Source organism: Fringilla coelebs (assembly GCF_963513975.1).
Source record: "Fringilla coelebs genome assembly, chromosome: 8".
In the NCBI taxonomy this organism is placed as follows: Eukaryota; Metazoa; Chordata; class Aves; order Passeriformes; family Fringillidae; genus Fringilla; species Fringilla coelebs.
Genome location: NC_140066.1, coordinates 35,026,836 through 35,044,339, shown reverse-complemented (window position 1 = coordinate 35,044,339; position 17,504 = coordinate 35,026,836). Strand labels below are relative to the sequence as shown.

General features: G+C 43.5%; 1 protein-coding gene across 1 annotated transcript in view; it reads right to left on the bottom strand.

Annotated features, from left to right (window-relative positions):
- Positions 1–2,843: 2,843 nt before the first annotated feature.
- The window catches only part of PTPRE (protein tyrosine phosphatase receptor type E), an 82,645-nt gene continuing 67,984 nt past the window's right edge, over positions 2,844–17,504 (bottom strand). The window contains exons 11-20 of the mRNA XM_084210533.1: positions 16,821–16,981; positions 12,137–12,272; positions 11,222–11,371; positions 9,764–9,857; positions 9,288–9,364; positions 8,095–8,229; positions 6,459–6,584; positions 5,592–5,752; positions 4,790–4,925; positions 2,844–3,211 (exon numbers count right to left, since the gene is read on the bottom strand). Of these exons, the coding sequence (XP_084066659.1) occupies positions 3,137–3,211; positions 4,790–4,925; positions 5,592–5,752; positions 6,459–6,584; positions 8,095–8,229; positions 9,288–9,364; positions 9,764–9,857; positions 11,222–11,371; positions 12,137–12,272; positions 16,821–16,981 (1,251 nt within the window). The 3' untranslated portion in view covers positions 2,844–3,136. The remainder of the gene's footprint in view (positions 3,212–4,789; positions 4,926–5,591; positions 5,753–6,458; positions 6,585–8,094; positions 8,230–9,287; positions 9,365–9,763; positions 9,858–11,221; positions 11,372–12,136; positions 12,273–16,820; positions 16,982–17,504) is intronic.

Sequence of the window (17,504 nt, the reverse complement as noted above, 5' to 3'; positions counted from 1 at the left end):
CAGCAAGATCAAATTAGAAACGTAAGAAAAGAAAATAATAAGAGCTGAAACTGTATAATACATACATATATTATAAAGATTTGACAAATTAAATACATTTTGGTTATACAGAAAAGTTCCTGTAACTTTACATGAAAAATGGGACGAGGGAAACGCAAACATTTCAGAAGACTAAACAGAGGGTGGTCAGGATCATTTTAAAAGTTTAAAAAATACATAAAAATAGCCTAAAAAACACTGCTAATTACAGTATGCATTCTTCATTAAGGCCCAAGTCAGCCAAGCACTTGTAAGGGATTGCTCTGGGATCCATCCACGGATGGTGGGATGAGGGCGTGGGGAAGCGAACGCTTCAATGCTGAGCTGAGCTGGGACCTTCTGAACACATGAACAGTCCGAGTCACACAGTGACCAAAAGCACAGGCAGATCAGAAGGACACTTCCAATCCAACTATTTGGCCTTTTGAAGGAATTCCACGCAACAGACGGAGAGTCAAAGGAAAATTCCAATCCAGCCAGACCCTCCCCAGAGCCCCAGCCAGTGAGCACGCACAGTGACTGCCCAGGGAGCTCTCCAAAAACCTTCATGGACCTTCAGCTGGCAGTTCTGAACTCTGTTTTAGGCATTTCTCTTTCCTCCTTCATATCTCAGTCTGGTTATCAACTAAAATCCGAGTACCCACCGAGGATTTGGTGTTCCAGCTGAACTCCATCCTGCTCCTGGTTGGAAGGAGACCTTTAGGGAACCCTGTGGGAGTTGTGCTGCAGCTCCTGGGGGCTCTGGGACCCCCACACCCCCTCACTGCTGCACTGAGATCAACCTCATGGCCAACTCCACCCGAGGTTTTACCTCAGGGGCCCCAAAAATCTGCCCAACACACAAATTATTATTGTTCAAAGGCTGGCTAAAGGGTCAGAAAGATCCTGACATCAGGATCACAACATGGGAATTCCTTCGTTTTCCAACCTTTTGGATCTCCCTGCACTGAGACTGACTTCAGGAGACAACCCCAGTTTTCACCAAAGGGACCCACAAATCTGCCCAACAGACAAATTATTATTATTATTATTGTTGTTATTATTATTATTATTAAAATGCCTCCTAAATGGTTGGAAAGATCCTGATATCAGGATCATACAATGGGACTTCCTTTGCCTCATTTTCCAATTTTTTGGAGTCTCCTTGCAGTGAGATTGACCTCATGAGACAATTCAACCCCACTTTTTACCTCAGGGACTCACGAAATCTGCCTAACAGACAAATTATTATTATTATTATTATTAAAATGCCCCCTAAATGGTTGGAAAGATCCTGACATCAGGACCAGAAAATGGGAATTCCTTTGCATTATTTTCCAACCTTCTGGAGTCTCCCTGCACTGAGATTGACTTCATGGACAACTCACCCCAATTTTTTACCTGAGGGACCCCAAATTCTGATAAATTATGGGCTAAATGGTCAGAAAGATCCTGACATCAGGATCAGAAAATGGGAATTCCTTTGCATTACTCTGCAGCCCCTGGGAGCCTTTGCTATAAATGTATCATTTCCAGGCTGAATTGATTCTGGCTCTTTCCATTTGGATGGAATTTCAGGAGCAGGCCCTTCCTCAGCTCCACTGTCAGTACCCAGCCTCGAGTGTTTCTCCTCACAGAGACTCACCAGCTGGGTTCAGTCTTTACCCAGTCTGGTTTCTGAAGTGATAATTTACTGTACAAACAAATCCAGGAGTGCAGCCCTGGGAAGACAAGAACAGCCAGTGGCACTGTGGGGATTGGGGGCTCAGGAATTCCTATCCCAAACCTTTCCCAGCCAGGCTGGAATGGAAGGACACCTAGGGACACCTTCCCATCCCCTTGCATTGCTCCAAGGGGATTCTGTTGGAAGGGGATAAAATAGTGCAAGATCAGCAGGGAAAAGCTCAGGTTAAGCTGCTTGTTTGAAATTCAGCTTTGATGCTGCATGGCCAAAGCCCTGCTGGATGAGACAGAACTGCTGCATATTTGTTATTTAATTAATTATAGATTCACCCCTTTGTGCTCATGAAGTCAGAGATGCTTTAGGAAGAGTGGGAGAGAGAAATTTGGTAATTATTCAACATTTGGGTGCCCTGTGATTTTAGGGATTTTCCAGCCCCTGGTCAGGGCTGTAATAAAAACTTTTCTATTCTCAGTAGTACTTTCAATAAAAATATATCTCTGTACACAACCCTAAACCCCTTAAGGAAAGTCCTTTTTTGATAACATTTCTGGGAGGGTAAGAACCTGGAGGAACTTTTGCTACAATACTCAATGTTTCTGGCATTGAACTGTTCATAAAATGTTTTTTCCAGTTTTTACCTCAATTATCCTGCTGAGTCAAATCAAAGAATAAGAGTTCATCTCTTATTTTAAAGAAGTGGGAAATCATGCAGGTGTTTATAAAGAAGAGATGCTTTTAACTTAATTTCTGGCCTTTCTCTTCAAGTAGACAAGTTCAGGTGCTGCAAAATATACTTTTCAAATATGCAAAATATTCTGAAAATCACATTATTGCCTTTCTGAGTTGACTTAAACATTATTTGGGCAAAAAACAAATGAACAGGGCTTTGAAAATTCTGTTAATTCAAAAATTCAAATCTGTATTTCTACTGATTTTTTCCTATGGACAGTAAGATTCAAAATCCAACAAAACCTGGAGGCTCTTTAAAAGAGCCTGGAAAAAATAAATATCTATTTTCATGGTGAACATATTTTCCTGGCAAACAAAATATGTTTAAACATGTGCACCCAAATTCCCTGTTTTGGGATGGACTGTAAATCACCTGTCAAAAAATTCAAGAATTAGAAGATAATGTGGTTGATAAATATTTATGAGTGGCAAAATTCAAAGGAAAAAAAAACAACCCAAGAATTAATTTTTTGTTATGTAGAATAAAGATTTCTATCCCATCTTACAGTGCTATACAGTATAGGAACATTATACTTTACTTTAGAAGATATTTATATTTAAGAAACAACTTTATACAGCAAATGCAACTTTTAGAGCCAGCACAACGTTGTATTTACAGTTCAGTCAACAATCCAAGTGACATAGAATAAATTAACATAATATACAACTATTTATACAGACAAATTAAAAAATAAGGCAGAATTCTCATTTGAAATTAGCATAATCTGAAAAGATGTCGATGAAATCTTGTACCACTCTGTAGCAGAATTCATACTGTTCCTGGAAAACAAGGAAAAGAGATCAAAATGTGCTTTTGGTTACAGTAAAAAAACCTGAATTCTGCAAATCCCAGTGGTGAATTCAATATATCCTAACAGAGACCAGTAGCTGAGGACTGGTCTGTTCTGATTTCTGGGGATTATTTTAAATAAAACCAATGGTTTATTTCCTTTGGTCAGACAGAGGCTGATCCCTGCTCTTTGGTTCAAATGATTTCTTGAGCTTTTTCAGAGATGCTTCTTAAACTGAGTCAGTTCTAAGGCCTGGCTTTTGATTTTAACCCAGCTGCTGACAGCAGAAACTCCTGAGCACTGCCCAGGGATAATCAGGGAATCAGAAAATCCAGCATGGTTTGGGCTGGAAAGGATTTTAAATGCCACCCAGTTTCACCCCAGCCATGGCAGGGACACCTTTCCCTGTCCCAGCTGCTCCAGCCCCAGTGTCCAGCCTGGCCTTGGGCACTGCCAGGGATCCAGGGGCAGCCCCAGCTGCTCTGGGCACCCTGTGCCAGCCCAGCACCCTCCCAGGGAAGGATTTCTTTAGTAAATAATATAAAACATGACAATCATGCTTATTCTAGAGCTTAAGAATTAATTTCACGTCAGTTCTTCTCATTCTGGATACCTGCCCGACAGAACCAGTGGGGGATGTGGGAAAACCCAGATTTAGATTATTGATAAAGTATCACTTTCCTTCAGCAGCTGTGGAAGGAAACTCCACAGCTCCTCTGGGAATTCCATCCCAGCTCCTCCCCACCCTCCCAGGGAGGAATTCCTTCCCAATATCCCACCCATCCCTGTCTCAGCCTGACCATGGATAACCCAATTCCATTTCTTCATCCCCTTTCTTCCTATCTGTGGGATGGAGAGAGCATCCCCCTGGAAAAAGGGTTTGAAGTAATTGTTTCTGAAGAGGTTTCAGATTGCTGAATGGAAGCTGCTACAGAAATCAAAAATATCAATATTTTTATGTATTTTCAAGTTCAAAAAAGTCTCAATAAACTTTTTAATGTTTACTCAATAGGGAAAAGGATCTGGACTAAGCTTCATACAGTAGCTGCAGATGACTTGAAGGAAAACTTTAAAGATTTTAAACAAGTCAGAGACATTTCCAAGGATTTCCTCATCCCTGGGAGTGTCCAAGGGAGGCTGGACAGGGCTTGGAGCAGCCTGGGATAGTGGAAGGTATCCCTGCCATGGCAGGGGTGGGAATGGGATGAGCTTTAAGGTCCCTTCTAACCCAAACCATTCCATGATTCCAATTTATGCCCAGACATTTTAAGGTAAGAAAGAACAACTGATAAATAGCTTGAAAGCCATTTACTTAATAAATTTTATCACCTGCAACACTCAAAATACGTTTAGTTTCACTGCCTCAAGTTCCTAAAAGTCAGAGAATATTTAACCAAATTGTATTTTTAGACATGCTCTAAAACCCCCTGTAAAACCCTAATTGTGCCTTGTACACCCACATCCACCATGCATCATTTATGCCAACTTGCAAAAAACCCTTTTATTCTCCTTTCCCAAGTATATTTCCACCCAGAACTCTCTCCCAAAGGCCTGGTGAATCCCATACCAGTGTTTGCACCATGTGTGGCCTCTGCAGCCTCAAGCTCTTCACAGCCTGGAACACGTCCAGGAGCCCCTCAGCCTTGACCCGTTCCAGGATGTTACTCAGGGCTATGAAGGTTCCTGTTCTCCCTGCTCCAGCACTGCAATGAAAACACATTTGTTTGGCATGAACTGGGATAAAATGGGAAAAGAGATGTTGGAATCTGAAATGCAAGGAGCTCTCAGAACTTTGAGCCTGTAAGCCAAAGCTTAGGATTAAACACAGGATTTGAGCTGAGACCTTGGGAAAGGCTTCCAGACTCAGGTGCTGGAAGTGAGAATGTGGATTTAGAGTTTAAAGCAGAGATATGTTAAACCAAGTAAAAGAAAGTTTAGACTTTTAGAGTTTAAGATATAGAAAAAACTAAAAGTAGTTACAGAGGTGAACAAGGAGTTCAGAATACAGCACTGTGGGTTGGTGTGTCATAGCATGATTGGCTAAGAAAGCTCACACTGCAGCATGGGTCCAGAGGATGAAATATTTAAGGATTGGGTCAAAAACATAAATATCCTTGTTAGCAGTGTTTTATTGGTCAATAAATCCTTAAAAGGTCTTGTAGCTAAGGGTCTTGTGACCTTCTGAGCCATGCAGTGAAGATGTGAGCCAAACTCACCCCTCCTGCCTGTGTAGAAGAAAAATAAATAGCATCATCTAAAACAATTCAGAGGTCCTGTCTCTGGCTCATTCACAATTCCTTCAAAAGTCCCCACAAAAGAGGAATGCCAGGGGCACAGAGCAGCCAGGCTGAGGTGCAGAGGGGGCTCACCTGCAGTGCACAGTGATGGGGTGGTTCCCTGTCTGCTGCTGCTGCTTCTGCACAGCTGCAATGAGGTCGATCATGCCCTTCCCTTCGGCAGGAATCCCGATCTCCGGCCACCCATGGAAGTGGAACTGCCTGACCAGCCTGCTCTGCTTCTCCTGGTTGCTCTGCCAGCAGGAAAACACCCTTCAGCCACTTGTCACTCCCAGGTGCAAACACAATTCCTGCCTGGAACGTCTGCAGCAGCGATTTTGCACTGCAGAATTTGCAGCCTGGTCCACACCATGTAAAGGACCTTGGTGATTTTATTTCCAGTGGTATCCCATGATTCTATCCTGGCAGCTGTTTCTGAATTCCCCACCCACTGACAATTTCCCCCTACAATTTTCCTTTGGTTTGCACAGCTGTTTCCTCTAGGAGGGACTTGGGATGCACTTTAAGTGTCCAAAGCCAGGTTGGAAAAACCTGGGACAGTGGGAGGTGTCCCTGCCCATGGCAGGGGTGCAGTGAGATGAGTTTTAAGGCCCCTTCCAATGCAAACGCAAATTTTGTGAAAAATCTTGAATCAAATTTTCTTTGATACCTATGTGGGAGATAGCAGAAAAATCTAGGAATAACAGCAACAACAAAACAGTTTTAAAAAACCCCAAAACCCACCCCCCATTTTGCAACCACCTGTTTCACTGATCAGAATTTTCAGGGACTTTAAGCAAAATTATTTCTTATAAGCTTCCTCTTAGTGCCAGCTTTTGATTAACCTCATTTAAATTTAGACAGAAATCCCAGAATTTAAGATACATAACCAGATTTGTAAATGCCTTCTGATGGGGAAAAAAAAAAAACCAAAAAACCGCTGGAATGGTAAAGAATTACCGGATTATATGTGACCAGGAAGTCCCTCACACTGATGGCATCCATCAGGCTGTCACTCTTGATTTCCACCGTGATCTCTCCGTGAGTCACAGAGCCCTCTGATGGCCAGTACTGGCAGCATTTTTCCTGCAGAATCCAGACAATTGCAAATATTCCTCGATTTATCTTTCCCAGTTATCCACATTGGCATGAAACTCTGGCATAAGAAGTGACATCCAGCATAATAAGTGTGTTTTAAACACTAAGAATAAAATATTTCTTGAATGGAAACCATCATGATGAAAAAGGCTCAGGAGGCCCAGATAGCAAATATTGCTTTAAAACAGAGTAGAATAATAAATGGAACTCCTGAAAGCAAGGTGATGTTGTTAAAAAACTCCCAAAATCACCAAGAAAAAGCTTTTCACAACATCCTTGTCAAAACCAGAATTTTCAAGCTGCAGCACAGGATTCTTTAATAAATTAATGACATCAATTCTCATATTTAAATCGAATAATCAATTAATTCTTGTGTTTTAGTCAAATTAGGACAGGCTTAGAATGAGAAATGGGAGCTTTTTCTGGGACAAATGGGATAAAAGTTTACACAAAAGTTTATTCCCAAATCCCAAAACTCTGTCTCGTGTCAGGCATCCCTTGATGCAAAGTGGAAGCTTTCAAAAATCACAATGTTCTGCATTTTTTTTGTGTTTCCTGACAATTCCAGAAAAAGCAGCAACACTGCCCCACACCAAAGAGTGAAGCAAGTGCTCATTTTAGGAAAAGCCAAGAAAAATTCAGATTGCTGGAATTTGTAGACAAAAAAAATTGTTTCTCCAGTATTGATGCTCTTGGCTTGCAGGTGGGAAGGGGAAGTGTGGGGCTGCAGGATGGGCACGTGTCAGATCAGGCCCTTTTCTGACCCAGACATGGGGCAACTGGGAGGCCTTTTGCAAAGGTTTATTCCATTTTCAGTTTTGTGTGAAGGGTGGGATAATACAGATGTTATAATTCATGCCATCACAATCAGAAGCTATTTCCCAATTACAGGGCATTATCAGGGTTTCTTGGCCTATCAGCTTTTGCCCCACCATGCTGGGGCCTTAAAGCCAATTTTAAATGCCCTAAAGCCATTTTAAAGTTACCCTTCTTGTGGAAGAGGTTTTACAATGACTTCTGTGTGCCAGAAGTTAGATCCATATTTACCCCTGAAAGAATTTCCTACCGAGGGTGTTGGCATAAAAACCAAGAAAGAAAGAAGGATAAATAGGAGAAACCTGCAACTCTGTTGCAGTGAGCACTTTACTCATTGGTCAGGAAAGACAAGCAAAGTGTAAATTTATAAGTTTTGTAAGAATGTGTAAAAAGCATGCATGCTAGAATAAAACCAGGTTTGAAGCCTTCTGGAAATGGAGTGTTGCTTTGTATTGTCTCCATCTCAACTACAGCAATGGTTCCTCCTACAATGCATCTTTCAGGGTTCTGTTTCTCCAAAGTATCCAGTCTTATTTGCAAGGCCATCTTTTGAAACTTGTTTCCATTTCCATTTCTCTCTCAACAACGCCTGTCCTGTTCCATGGCATTTCTAAGTCAGCATTTCTCATCTCAAGGTCTGCCCACCATGTGAGAGCCCCCTCCAAACCCATCTGCCACGTACCTGCTCCCTCTCCTGCACCTCGGTGAGCATCACGATGGTGTGGCACTTCCACTCCCACACCATCCTCCAGAAATCCTCCACCGTGTGAGGGAGGGGGCCCTGGGTGGCAATGAAATAATCCTTCTGCCGGTAGCCCTGTGGGAAGAGAGGGCATCACCCAGGGACAGGGACAGGGACACGGGGACACCACGGCTTTCTCCCCCAGGGAACGGCCTCAGGCTGCCCCAGGGCAGGTGGGAGTGGGAGTGGGGTATTAGGGGGAATCTCCCCTCAAAAAGGATCAGTGAGCCCCCATCCCTGGAGGTGGCACCTGGGGACACGGGGCAGTGGTGGTGGCCCTGGCAGTGCTGGGGGATGGTTGGACTCCATGGTCTGAGAGAGCTTTTCCAAGGTTCTAAAATCTCCCCCAAATTCACGATGCTCAGGTGAATTTCTCCAGGCATGGCTGAGGAGATGAGATGCTGCAGGACCACATGTCACAAGATCATCACAAGGGCAGCTCCCAGCTTTTCTCTAGAATGAATTTGTGCCTCAAGTTTTGGGGTCCAGCTTTATTTCACAGAATCAATGAGGTTGGAAAAGACCTCAGAGACCACTGAGTCCAACCTGTGACCCAACCCCAAGGCTCTGAGGCCACACCCAGCCCCTCCTTATTCCCATCCAGGTGTGATCTGTGTGGAGTCCACAACCCTCAGTCGTTTCACTGCTTAAGGACATGATTAATTCTCCTATTTCAGCAAAAACAAGGCACAATCCTGTGTTCAGCTTCCAACAGGAAGCTGGGAAGAAAGCCTGGAATTCATCCAGCCCTGCCCAAGTAGAGCCTGGCTGCCAAACACTGTCACAGCTTTCCCCGTGCTCAACACTGACTTCTCTGTTTCTCAGAAAAGCAAATATTTACACCTGTTAACCTGAGCCAGATAGTGGAATCACTGGCTGTAATTGTACAGCTGATTCGTTTGGTCAGAATTGAAGAAAAAGGTTTGGTTTATAAATCTGACAACAAGGTTTAAATTGCACAACCATTTAAACTGAAATTAAAAACACCAGATAAGAACTGCATTTGGAAACTCCCACAAACAAAGCTCATGTTCTTTGCAAGCCAAGCTGATTGTGCCTCTTTAAAAAGACCTCTCAGCAGCAGCAAAATCTCTGATTTGACAAGTAAATCCCTGAAAATGTTGTATACTTACATCTATGAAGGAAGCATTGATGTAGTCTGTGTACTCCTGCCCTCTTTTCATGGACAGAATCACTCTGTTAAAATCATCTGGGGAAAAAAAAAAAGTCTGGGCTTAGTTTTGAGTCCAGTAAAAAGAGTCTGGTCTTAATTTTGAGTTCAGTCTCACTTTTGCCAATGGAAGAACAAACCCCACCCAATCTTTTCTGTGAAATATTCATTTTTCAGGTGCAAACATTCCAGTGCTGCTCAGATCGTGCATGGCATCACACAGAAAAGGGGTGGTTTAGCAGGTGAAACTGTTGAGTTATTTAATTCAAAATCCCTGACTGTAGCAGATTTTAGGGTAATCCAGTAAAACCCAATTCACTGAATGTTTTACAGCGACACTTTGTAAGGGGAGCTGTGCTCTGCCAGCACACAGATCCAGTGTGTGCTCCCAGCCAGGGATCCCTGGCTTTCCCAGGAGAGGAGGAGCTGGGCTCTTACAGGGGATGATCTGGATGACTCTGGCTTTCTTCATGTTGGCTGGGAGGTTGCCAGTCCTCATGTTCTCCTTCATGATGCGCACGTTGGTCAGCTTCTGCAGAGAGCACAGGGGTGAGCACATCCTGCACACATGCCAGGGCTCTGCAGGGCCTTTGGGGGGTAAAAACCCAGGGCTCTGCAGGGCCTTTGGGGGGTAAAAACCCAGGGCTCTGCAGGGCCTTTGGGGGGTAAAAACCCAGGGCTCTGCAGGGCCTTTGGGGGGTAAAAACCCAGGGCTCTTCAGGGCCTTTGGGGGGTAAAAACCCAGGGCTCTGCAGGGCCTTTGGGGGGTAAAAACCCAGGGCTCTGCAGGGCCTTTGGGGGGTAAAAACCCAGGGCTCTGCAGGGCCTTTGGGGGTAAAAACCCCTGCCCCACTCACAGGGAGAGAGAGCACAGGGGGGTGAGCACATCCTGCACTCATGCCAGGGCTCTGCAGGGCCTTTGGGGGGTAAAACCCCTGCCCCACTCACAGGGAGCCTGCAGCCACTGCACTCTCCTGGCTACAGAAATGGAGAAGGAATGACAGTCACAGCACCCCAGGATGGTTTGGGTTGGAAAGGACTTTAAATCCCATCCAGTGCCATGGCAGGGACACTTCCCACTGCCCCAGGCTGGCCTTGGACACCTCCAGGGACAGCCACAGCACCCTGTGCCAGGGCCAGCCCACCCTCCCAGCTAAAAATTCCTTCCCAATATCCCATCTAATCTTCCTTCCCTCAATACTGTTGATTTTGGAACTTGTTGCTCTATCATCAAACTTATTTTTACATATATTTTTTTACCCAGTTCCCAACTGCTGGTTAAATTAGCCCTTTAAAGCAAAGAGAGAATTCCAGTTAACACCCAGATGTCAATTAATACTTTAAAACTATAAAGAAAATAAATATTTTACCATAAGGAAAGTATAAAAAAATTCTAACTATTCCTTCAGGAACTAAAATAATTTAAACCATGATCACAAACAGCCAGCGTGGTTTTCTTCAGCTGGGGTTTCTCTACTGATAAGAAATGGGGTTTTTGGAGTTTTTTTTTTTGAGGTTTTTCTCCAGCCCTGTACATTCCCTGCTGTCAGATACATCAGAGTTAACAATCCCACTGGGATGCAGATTAGGAGCACCTAATCCAGTTTCCTCTTCCAGCATTATCTGATCTGGCAACTGCACCACACTCAGAGAATCACTCCACTTTTCTTTTATAAACAAACAAAAAGCATTTAGGGAAAGGCCACGGAATCACACAGCTCTGAATGAGGGAATGAGATTAAAATCTGAATTTAGGGAACAGGATGTTCAGCAAGGCCCCATTCACAACAACCACCAAATAAAACAACTCCTTCCCTTTTATGCACCTTGAAGGTTACACTTGAATCCTCTTGGCTTACATCTTGGAAATCCTATGGGAAAGATTTCCATACTTACTTTAAATTCCTCTTCCAGGCCTATTTTGACCAGGTTTGGGGCTGCATTTTGGGAAGTCTGGAGGTGTTTTTCCAGGGATGACACATCCAGCTCTGTGTCACCATAGAGGTAGTACTCGAGTAAGGCTTGGTAAATGAAGGAATATTGCATCTGGAGGGGATAGAGAGGAAGAGGAAGAGGGGGAAATGAGGAATTCTGGGACTTGTTTAAAAATCCCAGAATGGTTTTGCTTGGAAGGGACCCTAAATCCCATCCAGTGCCACCCCTGCCATGGCAGGGACACCTTCCCCTGTCCCAGGTGCTCCAGCCCCAGTGTCCAGCCTGGCCTTGGGCACTGCCAGGGATCCAGGGGCAGCCCCAGCTGCTCTGGGAATTCCAGCCCAGCCCCTCCTCACCCTCCCAGGGAACAATTCCTAATTCCCAATATCCCATCTAACTTCAAAACCACTGCTCCCTGTCACTGTTTGGTGGCAATCTTCTAATTATTAACATAACAATAATTAGAGATTATTATGCTAAACCAGAGTTTTCCTGTTTGTTTGTTCACATTTTCAATCATGTTCTCGGACATTCCACTCTCTTGTGCATGGGAAAACCTGGAAATGGCTCCTAAAAATTAAGTGTTTCACAGTGGTCTTCTCCACCTTAATCTTCTGCCCCACCCCACATCCTTCACTGAGCTTTGTGTATTTTTGAATTAGAGAATCCCAGAATGATTTGGGGTGGAAGGGACCTTAAAACTCATCCATCCCACCCCTGCCATGGGCAGGGACCCCTCCCACTGATCCCAGGCTGCTCCAAGCCCCAATTTCCCAACTGTCCGACAGCACTGAGCTCCAGCAGAGTGGGAACACAGCAGCATTTCCTTCTCTGCCCAGGAAAAGCTGCAACTCCAGGTGACTGGAGTGCACTCACATCAGTCTGGACCATCTGGGGCCGCTGGTTGCGGATCCTGCAGACGAACTCGAAGACGTCCACCCTGTGCTCGGCGTGCATCATGTCGATGATGGCGTCGATGACGATGAAGGTGCCCGTGCGCCCCACGCCCGCGCTGGGGAGGGAGCAAACACCCGTCAGCACACAGCCCTGCACACACAGACAGCCCTGCACACAGAGAGAGACAGCCCCTGCACACACAGACATGCTCCTCTCACACAGACATGCTCCTCTCAGTGAGAAGCTGTGAGAAAGCTCAGAGGAAAGAATCAGAACAATTCTCATCTCCACTTGCTGCACGCGTTGCTGGGCACGTGTGTGGGGTGGTGTTTGAGGGTCCCCAGGGTGAGGGAAGAGATGAGAATCTTGACTCCATGTTTCAGAAGGCTGATTTATTATTTTATGATATATATTATATTAAAAGAAAATTATATACTAAAGCTATAGAATTATAAAACTATAGAATCAGAACAATTCTCATCTCCACTTGCTGCACTTGTTGCTGGGCACGTGTGTGGGGTGGTGTTTGAAGGTCCCCAGGATGAGGGAAGAGATGAGAATCTTGACTCCATGTTTCAGAAGGCTGATTTATTGTTTTGTGATATATATTATATAATGTCACAGACATGTTTTATGAATAATCCTTTCCTTAGGATTTTTCCTCCTGAGAAGCTGAGAGGCCTCAGGAACAAAATGTGAACAATGATTGTCTGCTGCTGTGGAATGCAGCAGGTGGATCTGGGATTGGCCTCATGTGGTTGTTTTTAATTAATGGCCAATCCCAGTCCAGCTGTGTCTCTCTCTGGTCAGACACAGGATTTTGTTATCATTCCATTCTTTCTCCTTCCTTGCAAGCCTTCTGATGAAATCCTTTCTTCTACTCTTTTAGTACAGTTTTAATATAATATATATCATAAAATAATAAATCAGCCTTCTGAAACATAGAGTCAAGATTCTCATCTCTTCCCTCACCCTGAGACCCCTGTGAGCACCACCACACTATAGAATTATAAAACTATAGAATCAGAACAAATTCTCATCTCCACTTGCTGCACCTGTTGCTGGGCACGTGTGTGGGGTGGTGTTTGAGGGTTCCCAGGACGAGGGAAGAGATGAGAATCTTAACTCCATGTTTCAGAAGGCTGATTTATTGTTCTATGATATATATTATATTAAAAGAAAATGATATGAAAGTGACTAAAACTATACTAAAAGAACAGAAGAAAGGAGACATCAGAAGGCTAGGAAGGAATGAATAATAAAAACCCATGACTCTCAGAGCCTTGACACAGCTGGACTGGGATTGGTGATCAAGTAAAAACAACTCACATGAAACCAAAGATGCACCTGTTGGTAAATCATCTCCAGACCACATTCCAATAGTTATTGTTTACATTTCTTTTCTGAGGCCTCTCAGCTTCTCAGGAGAAAAATCCTGGCAAAGGGATTTTTCAGGAAATGTGTCAGTGATACCTGTGGAATGTGTGATGAGATTGTTTACCAAAGGGTGGTTTGTAACTGGTGGTGTATGGAGGGATTTACCAATTAGTCAAAGCTCTGTGGGACAGTCAGTAAGGGTTATGAGTTTCTAAATAGTACAGTATAATATAGTATAGCTTAATGAAGCAAAGGATCAGCCTTCTGCAATTAGGAGTCAGTGCTAATTACTCCCCATTCAGGGGACCCTTGCCATGATACAAACACACAAAACCTCCTGGAATCACCCAAATCTGCAGGAACTGCTGCAGCAGTGAGCCTTGTACTCAGACTGGATTGAACTGTGACTGGGAAACATTAAATCCCACGGAATCATGGAATGGGTAAGGCTGGAAAAGCTGTCTCAGGTCCTTGAGTCCAACTGTTCCCCCCGTGTCCCCAAGTGCCACATCCACAGGGCTTTTAAATCCCTCCAGGGATCCACCCCTGTGGCCAGTCCCAATGCCTGGTCACCCTTTCAGTGAAGAAATTTACAGAATCACAGAATCACTGGGTTGGAAGAGACCTTCAAGGCCATCGAGTCCAACCCAGCCCCAACACCCCAACTCAACCCTGGCACCCGGTGCCACATCCAGGCTTTGTTAAACACACCCAGGGATGGGGACTCCAGCACCTCCCCAGCAGCCATTCCAGAACTTTATCACCCTTGCTGTGAAAACTTTTTCCTGATATCCAATCTAAACCTCCTCCTTTTTCATTTTAACATGGACAGCAAAAAAAGAGGGGTGTTTCTAGCATAAAACCCCAGCTCTCCCCAGCTGATGCCATGAGAATTAAATTTAAAAAGACGTTTAAAAAGAAAATCTGCTTGACCATCTCTAATGATTCTATAATAACTCTATAAGGCTAAGATAAAATAAATAACTATAATAATAACAACTCTAAAGGTTAAGATAAAAGTTTAATCATTCTTTTAGGAATTTTAGCTGCACATTTCCCAAGGTTGCCATTCCTAAACACTTTTTGGTTTTTATATCCTTAAAAGCCACAAGAGGGAGCACGGCCGTTAGAAATGACAAAATTCCAGCGACTTTCAGCTCTTCCTTCCAGAGGAAAAGGGCATGGCATCCTGTACTAGCCATGAGCAGCTCTCCTTTAACCTCTGGGCAGTTTGCTTGGCTGCAGTGGCCACAAACACCTCCAGGAACACGATAAAAACATCTCCCCTCCCCTCAGGGGCTCAAAAATACAAAGCAATTCTCAGCAAGGCAACACCAGGTTTTCAATAACACCAGGAAAATCAAGTTATTGTATTTATGGTACAATTATTTCATGTCCACACACTCTTTTACCCACAGGGAAACCAAAACCCATGAGCTCCACTATTCCAGAGGTCTGGAGGGATGATGGAGATTCCCTTCCCTCTCCCTTCCATCCATCCATGCTGGCCATCTAGCACCACAAGGAATCTCCCTCATGTCCCAACATCTTAATTTCCACTGAAGAGATTGTTCTCCTCCTGACAGCCCTGGAAGCCACCTCTGAGCACGGATCTCCCCTCCCCATTCCCACTGATCCCTCACTGCTCACTCCTGGAGATTCAGCCCAGCTCAGCTCCTCACTCCCTTTCCACACATCCCTGTTCCCTCTCAGAGGTCCCAGACCAGCTCTGGATTCCATCCCTGCTGAAGCTGGTCACTTCCCCACCCTGGGCAGTCACCTCCTGAGTGCCTCCATCCCTAGCCTGCTTTCTCTTACTCAGCCATTCTTCAAAGTCCTTCTCCACCCACTGAAAAAATTCTATTTCTATAAAACTTACAGAATACAAGAATCAGCAGAAAATCCTGCCACTCCTCATGTTGACTCCTTGACTTCCAAACGCTCTATCAGTGTTTTATTCACTTCCCAAACCTGACTGCAGAGCTTTCAGCCAGGGTAGGTTTTCCTACAGGCTCCCTAAAAATGGATGGTTACTCACTGCTGATGGGCTTCCCTTTCCTTTTCCCAACAATTCAGTGGTGTCACATCCTGGAGTGGGACGGAAGCTCAGTGTCACCTCTGTCCTCCTCCACTCCTCACCCTGACACCCAACGGCCCCGTGTGCTCTGCTGGCCCTTTGGATTGAAACCTCTGCAGGTATTGATGCAATTATTTTGTATTTTCCTTCTGCTGGTGAAACCAAGCACAGCATTTCCTGCTGCTGCCAAATAAAGCTCAAGCCCAGACTGAGACTCCATACACAGCAAAGGGCTGTAAAAATATTCTCAACTGAGACAATTCAAATCTACTTTTCCCATCTCAATTTTTTTTTTATTCATGACACCTGGGGGAGAAGGTGAATCCCAGGAGGACAAACACCCTCTACACCCTCTTTTACTCTAACACACATTTCCAGGGAGTATTTCTAGCAGGGAAAAAAAAACAAATACAGGAATTTACAACTTTGTTTTGCTTAAAAACAAGACCCAGGCAGACAAAGCTGCTCTTCTTTTCATTCTGCTCCTGTGCTCTTTTTATTCTAACTTTGCAATGAAAATTGCTCCTGAAAAGCCACTTCCTGCTCAGGGGTGAGCTTACAGCTGCTGTAGAGGTTGCAATTATTCTCTTCAAAGTCTTTGGGAGTTTGGTTTTAGTTTCATTAAAGATTTCAACAGTTCAGCAGCAGGGTGTGCCTGCGTGAGTGACCAGCGAGTGGGAATTGGTTCTGGATTGGGATGAAGCACATTTTTAAAATTGCAGCATTTAAGTCTCTTGAATTCAAGTCTTTCTTCCAAACTTTTCAGGCATTTCATGGCTAATTTCCATTAAAAAACTGCAATTTGACTGTGGGAGAAGTGGGGGAAGAATTCCCAGAGCAGCACTGAGTGGCAAAGGCCACAGATTTCTATCACCAGTCTGTTTTTCTGACAAAGAACAGATTTATACCAAACAATGGAGATCCCTCACAGAGAAAAACCCCAAAGAGCAGAACAACAACTTCTGTTTGAGTATTAAACTGGCAGCAAAGACAGAGCTCTGGAAATTGGTTTTACTCTCAGCTCTCAAAAACTCAGCAGATTATTACCCTTGAATAGAAACATGTGAGTAAATATAGCTATAAATATAAATACATATAAAAAAAGATATAAAATACTTAAAAATATATAAAAATATGCAAAAATTTTCTAAATCTATATAAATAACTCCAGGCCAAGCCACAAGAATGGTCTGAGGAGCACATACATACCTGCAGTGAACCACAATGGGTCCAGCATGGGCAGGATTCAAGGTCTTGACTTTTTTCAGGAATTTCAGCATGCCAATAGGTGTGAAAGGCACCCCAAAATCCGGCCAGCTGGTGAAGTGGAGCTGTGTGACCAGCCTTGGAGCTTTGCATCCCTCCTGGAGCTGCAGGAACACCCAGACTCTCAGTGTGACATCTCATTTTTCATGGTGGTTTTGTGCTTTTAGTAGTTGATAATTACTGATTTTTTAAAAAATGTTATCTAAGTGTATAGAAGGTATTAGTTATTTTACAGATATGTTTGAGTTGCTTTTATTGTTAGTTAGTTAGTTACAAAAACAAGAATATCAGTTATTATTTGATACTTATAGCTATTTTTGTAAAAGGTAAATGCATAACATTCTATATTTTGCAAAAGTTAAAACTATAATAAAATAATATAAAATAATTTAAAAGAATAGTTAAAACTATGATATATTTATTACACAGATCTTAAATGAAAATATAATTAATAAAAGGTGTTGTGAGAATCCAAATTCCATAGGGGCCAGATCACAACTATTATATTAAAAGCAGTTAAAAGTGACTATAAATATATTAAAATCCTTGTGATTAAGGATTCCTTATCCTAATGTGATTAAGGATTCCTTCATTCCTAATCAATCCATCCACAGTTGATAAAAGTTA